The sequence below is a fragment of the Gekko japonicus genome, unplaced genomic scaffold, assembly GCF_001447785.1.
Source record: "Gekko japonicus isolate JY-2015 unplaced genomic scaffold, Gekko_japonicus_V1.1 scaffold761, whole genome shotgun sequence".
Taxonomy (NCBI): domain Eukaryota; kingdom Metazoa; phylum Chordata; class Lepidosauria; order Squamata; family Gekkonidae; genus Gekko; species Gekko japonicus.
In genome coordinates, this window is record NW_015177030.1 from 752482 (window position 1) to 758436 (window position 5955).

The 5955-nt window shown below is 62.0% G+C and overlaps 1 protein-coding gene across 1 annotated transcript in view; it reads right to left on the reverse strand.

Annotated features, from left to right (window-relative positions):
* Positions 1-398: 398 nt before the first annotated feature.
* CHRNE (cholinergic receptor, nicotinic epsilon) overlaps positions 399-5955 on the reverse strand; it is a gene marked incomplete at its 5' end in the record, with an annotated part of 5937 nt that continues 380 nt past the window's right edge. The window contains 8 exons of the mRNA XM_015427900.1: positions 399-809; positions 924-1054; positions 1505-1718; positions 2631-2745; positions 3527-3641; positions 4080-4280; positions 4658-4758; positions 5784-5939. Coding sequence (XP_015283386.1) covers positions 666-809; positions 924-1054; positions 1505-1718; positions 2631-2745; positions 3527-3641; positions 4080-4280; positions 4658-4758; positions 5784-5939 — 1177 coding nt within the window. The remainder of the gene's footprint in view (positions 810-923; positions 1055-1504; positions 1719-2630; positions 2746-3526; positions 3642-4079; positions 4281-4657; positions 4759-5783; positions 5940-5955) is intronic.

Below are 5955 nucleotides of genomic sequence, written 5' to 3' on the forward strand. Positions count from 1 at the left end.
GCCCCCAGAGGAGGCTGCTGTTGGGCGCAAGGAGGGCGGGGGATCTGCAGAGCAGGGTGGGAGAGGGAAGCCCCCTGGAGGCAGTCGAGCCGAGCCCACCCCGGCCCTGCAGGCCAGCAACAGTTCTGTCCATGACAGAGGGAGGGCCCCCCCTGGAGTGCCCACGGGGGGAGGGGGATCTGCACCATTGTCCCCTTGGGAGCCAGGCCCCCCCTTCCACGGGGCAAGAATATCCCGATTTGAAGCTCCTCCTCTCCCTGCCCTGCAGCGACAAGATGGCTGGGGGGGGGGCTGGCCACTACAACAAGCCCCCCGCAGACAAGAGACCGCTGGGTTGCCGGAGGGCATAGGGGTCAGAGACCCTCAGGTGGGTCGTTGGCCCCGGTCCAAAGCACGCAGGTCGAAGCAGGAACGACGACAGGGTCAGGCCGCCTCTTTTATTAGGCCTCATGAGATGGGTGCCGGCACTAGCTGCCAGGTCACCAGGACTCTTCCAGTGGGTGGGCTCCTTCAACGTGTGGGCAGGCCCCTCTTCCACGCGGGGGCCCTCGGGCGTTCCGGAGCATCCTGCCGGCAGCTACGGTGGGGGCCGCTGCGTGAGCCGAGGAGAAGTCTCCCCCACCACCACCACCACCGGAGAAGGGGATGCTGCCTCGCTGCGCTGCCTATTCTGGGAAGGGGTTGTCGGGCACGACGTTGAGATGCCCCGTGAGAAAGATGGCGAGAGTCCCGATGGTGAACAGCAAGATGGCGGCCCAGAAGCACAGCTTGTCTATCACCTGCCCAATCAGCACCCAGTTCTCCATCTCCTGTGGGCAGAGCAGAGCAGAGGGTGGCATCAGGGCATGCCTAGATTGGGGGTGGGGGCTGGGGAGAGACCCGAGGACGCCCAGTGGGGGCCCCAGCTGTGGCTTCCGCCTTACCGCACTGTCTGCGTTTTGGTCCTTGGTGCTCTCTGTGATGAAGTTGCAGGCGTCCACGCACTCCTTGATTTCTGGCGCCACGTGGGCCAAGTTCTTGTACAAGGTGCTGGTCATTTGCACTTCAAGCCCGTCTGGGGGGAAGGGGAGCAAATGCAACCTGAAACCGTGCTTTGGCTGTGTGCAGACAGCGAGGCCGGGTGTCACGGGGGGCTTTCCCGTTCAGGGGCCTCAATGGCTTCCTTCTGGCAAGAGTGGCTTGAGCGTGGAGCCAAGGACCTGTGCCATGCGGCTCATCCCTTTGGGCAGAACCTGGACGGCCTCTGGCTCTGAACCTCCTGCCTTGATTAGAGGGTCAGGCTACATCGCCTCTGAGGGCCCCTCCCAACCTGACTCGAAGAGTACCTCTTCTGCCACCACAAACTGTCTCCCTGTTATTATCCCCGCCCCGCCCGCCCCCCGGATGGCCAGTGATGGTCCCGGACTCCTGGCTCCTGTGGCTGCAAAAAGGAGCATGTCGCTGCCCCTCCTAGGCACCCCGCCCCCCTGTGCTCCCCCCACCCCACCCCAGCCGGCATCCTCACAGGGCATCCGGTAGCCAGGCCCCCGCCGCAGGCCGTGCCGTGGCCCCTGGTGCTCAAAGAGCAGCTCGCTCCGGGGCTTCTTCAGGATGTACTCTTCCGCCTTCAGCATGATCCCAAAGGAGCTGCGTCGGCGTGCCTGGGGGGCGTCCCAAGGGTCCTCGCCTGCTGGTTCCAAGGTGGAGCCCAAGTACCGCGGGAGAACCTCCAAGAAGACCTGGCGGGAAGAGGAGGGGCAGCCCGGACAGGTGAGGCCCCGAGAGCACCAAAGCGGCACCCGTCCATCCACAGGCAGGCTCCTGCCCTCCGGACTGGAGGCACCTCACCGTCATTCAAATCCCAAACCACATGATGACCCCAGCCATTAACTCAGCCCATGAGGAACCTCCTTTTGCTTTCTACACGCACAGAGGAAGGAACTCGGGAGGGGTCAAAACAGAACAGGCCCTGCTTCACCTTGCTGGACCCCTCTTCTAAAGATTCCTGAGGGTGTGCTGGTTCTGGTACAGAGAGAGACTTCTCAGTGTCCCCATTCTTCTAGGCAGGCAGAGCTCTGCCAGCTGAGTCTGGTGCGACCCAGAAGCCTACAAATTTGGTGATTTGCATTCTTTTCATGATTCCGACTTGCTCCTGGTTTGCATGGAGACTGAACGCGGTGCAGACCTCCTGCCCATCGGCTGTAGCCATCTGCCTGGCAAAATCCCGTCGGTCTGACTTGGGACCGGAACACTGCATGGTCACTTTTTAATTTAATTTGTTTTAATTTTGTATTTAAATTTGAAATTCTGAAGATTTTAGAATGTGGGAGTTAGAGGTAATACTGAATGCAAGTTCAAACGACAAGCTTTTAGAAGATCTGGGTTTCCCAAAAGCACAATTCACTTTCAAAATGTAAAGCCGTCCCCACCTTCAAACAGATTTGACGGGAGTTTTGACTCTCGAAAGCCCAACCCCCCCCCCCGAATCTTGTTGGTCTCAAAGATGGTACAGGACCCACCTTCAAATCATGCAGCGTTCTGTTCCAGACAAGTGAGATTCCAGGTGCCTCCTGGGGAAAGCTGTGCTACAGAGACACGGGAGAGCTTCACACCCACCCACACACCCACCCAGACTTGCCTCCCCTCCTCACGTGTTTGAGGCGCTCCGACATAATGTGAGTGTTGGGGGAGCGCAGGGAGACGTTCAAGACGATCACGCAGTTTGTGACGATGAGGGTGGCCACGACCATCACGAAGATCAAGTACCTGCCGCCAGGAGGAGAAAGGCCGGCGTGGGGGCTCCAAGCCAGAGGGCAGGAGCCCAGGCGTCCTGCACCCACCCCGACACCCAGTCTCACCACCCAGCCTGGCCCTTGCCCACTGGCCCACCGTGCCGCCGCAGCCAGCACCACAGCCAGTCATGACGCTGCCGCTTCCCCCCCGGAAGGAGGCAAGACCCCAGCAGCCGCCCACTGGAGCCGATTCTTCCTTTGGGGGGGTTGGGCACCCTTGAGGCCCAAGGCCACTGCCTCGTGGGTGGGCGGCCCCTGCATGGCTCCTATACCTCAGAGAGCCCAGAACAAAGTTGGGAGTCCAGGGGCACCCTAAAGGCCCAACGGAATTTAATTCTGGGCATCCGCTGTCATGTGCACGCACACTTCCTCAGGTCCACTGGAACAGCCGACTTTGCCAGTACGTATCACCCACTCACGTCGGCATCTTGACCCCAATGAGCCCTTCCTGGTGACTAATCCCCCTCCGCCTATCGATCACGGTTGGTGAAGTCGGTGTGTGTCTGAAGGGGTGTGCCTGCCCACAAGGCGAGTAGCCCGCAGAAGGCTTCGTTGCTCTCAAGGGTGCCCCCCCCCGCGGGGCTCCGACTCTGTTCCGTTGCTTCCGACCAACGTGGCGACCCCACCTGGCTCTAGACCTTGGAGAGTCCAGGCCTCCTGGGGCCCCTCTGCTCTCGGCCTGTCAGCCTCCCTCCTCCCCACCCCTACCGGTCCTCCCGAGGATCAGGGCCCTCCGGCCAGGTCGAGGGGCTCACTTGCCAATGAGGGGGACGCTGAGCGACGTCTCCGGCACCTTCTGTGCGATCAGGAACAGGAACACCGTCTGGGCCAGCAGCACAGAGATGCTCACGGTGATCTTCTGGCCCCCGGCTGTGGAGGACAAGCGTGGCTGAGGAGGCGGAGAGACCCTCGGGGGGCGGGGGGCTTCCCTGCCCTGCGCCCGCATGGCACCAGCCGGGCCTCCCCAGAGCAAATCCGAGGCCAGGAGCACCTCCCAGGCGGACGAGGGGTTTGGGCCTCGGCTCTCAAGACTCGGGTTGACTCTGGGATGCTCGGGCCCCGAAAACGTTGCCGGGCCCCAAGGGGCTCCTGGCCTTGGACTCGGCTGCCCTCGGGGGGGCACCGGGCCTCGGGATCTGTGCCCGGCCAGCAAGGCACATTCTTCTCAGGATGCATCCCAAACATTTCTTTCTGCAGCTCTCAGCTGAGCTGGTTCCCACAGCGTTTCAGAACACCTCTCCCCGGCCTGCTTTCTTCCCCCCCCCCCGCCCCAGCACAGACGCAGACACAGCTGGGAGGCGCCCCCACCCTCGGCAGGCAGGAAGTAGACCAGCACCACCAGGGAGGAGATGAGCACGCAGGGGATGATGATGTTGATGATGTAGAAGAGCGGCTTGCGCTGGATGATGAGGAAGTAGTGCATCTCCGAGTAGCCGGGGGACTCCACCCCGGGCACCGGGGCCAGCACCTTGCGGGCCGGGCGGTGCCGGATAGCCCACTCACCATTCTCTGAGGAGGAGGAGGAGGAGAGAGAGCGCATGTGTGGGCCTGGTCGTACACCCGTGGTCCGTAGAGGAAAGGATTGTCTGCTCTGACTGGTAGCAGCTCCTAAAGATCCTATTGGGGATTGAGCCCAAGAGCTGCTGCAGGCCAGAAAGCAGAGGCTCTGGTGCTGAGCCACATGCCCTTGGGGCTGAGCAGGCCGAACGTGGGCTGCAGGCCGGGCACCATGCAGGCAGGATACAGGATGGAGTCCTCAGGGCCAGGCAGCCCAGAAACAGCCCCCCGGGGCCAGCCACGGCACCCAGTCGTGCCTCAAAGCAGCCCTCCTTTCCAGCCCCTCTGCCCCTCCCCACGAGCAAGCGAGGGACGCCTCTCCGGCCTACCCGTGAAGGCTTCGGGGTCAATGTGGACCCCCTGAAGGGGGTTCCCGTCATCGTCCAGGCCGAAGGTCAGCTGCACCTCTTGGGCGTTGTATGTCTGAGACCTGCGCGAAGGAAGGAAGGAAGGAAGGAAGGAAGGAAGGAAGGAAGGAAGGAAGGAAGGAAGGAGCCATCTCCTGCAGGGGGGGCCGTGCTGAGGCGGCCCTGGGACCTTCCAGGCCCAGAGGGAAACAGGGAGGAGACCCAGCTGGAGACGCCTCCCTGGTAAGGGTGCCAACCTCCCGGCATGGCCTGGAGAGAGCCACCAGAATGACAGGTGGTCTCCGACAACGGAGGCCTGTTCCCCTGGAGGGAATGGGGGCTTCAGAGGGGGAGCGTCATAGACCCAGCTGATGTCCGCCCTCCCCAGGATTTGGGTGGGTTTATGATGACATCAGAAATGTTCATGTTCTAAGGCCGGGAGTTTGTCCCTTGAAGGGAAGTTGTCACGGGCACAAAGAAAGCGGCTTGCCTGGGCCTCTCGCCCCTCAGACCCCACGACCCCCAATCAGCTGGAGGTGGGGGCCTTCCGCCTCCGGCCCCAGATGGCCTCCTCGGGCAGCCCGTGGGCAGTGTTCCCTCTAGGCTGAGTTGGTCTGGAGCCAGCTCACAGGGTTTTTTAGCCTCCGGCTCACATGTTTTTGCCTCAGCTCAGGAAGGATGGGGCTCCAGAAGAGCAAACTAATATATGCAGTAGCCAAATCGCTCACTCACAACTTTAATACCAGTAGCTCACAAAGTAGAATGTATGCTCAGAAGACTCCACAGCTTAGAGGGAACATTGGCCCCGTGGTCCACTACTGACCCTGGCCAGAAGCCCCCAGGTCAGAAGCTCAGGCGCTCAGAATCGATCGAGGGACCCTGAGACCTGGGGAAGGGGGTGGCAGGAACGTATTTGCTTGCCTTTCCTTGTTGGAATAACCCCACCTGGAGATGCCCCCCCCCGGGGGGGCTCTGCACCAGCCTGAAGCAAGCCGAGCAGCAGCAGCCGCCACCACCCCGCCAGGGGTCGAAGGCTCCTCGGCAGGCCCGTGTCGTCGTCCCCCCCTCCCCCAGGCAGCTGCACAGGGGCCCCCCCGGGCAGCCTCACCGGAAGACGAGGGAGCAGTTCTGCCAGTCGAAGGGGAAGAAGGTGACCTCGATGGCGCAGGTGCTTCGGTAGATGGCGGGGGGCAGCCAGGTCATGGCCCCCCCAGGGTAGATCAGGACATTGGAGAAATAGGCCACTTCGAACTGGCCGTCGATGCTGCCAAGGAGGGAAA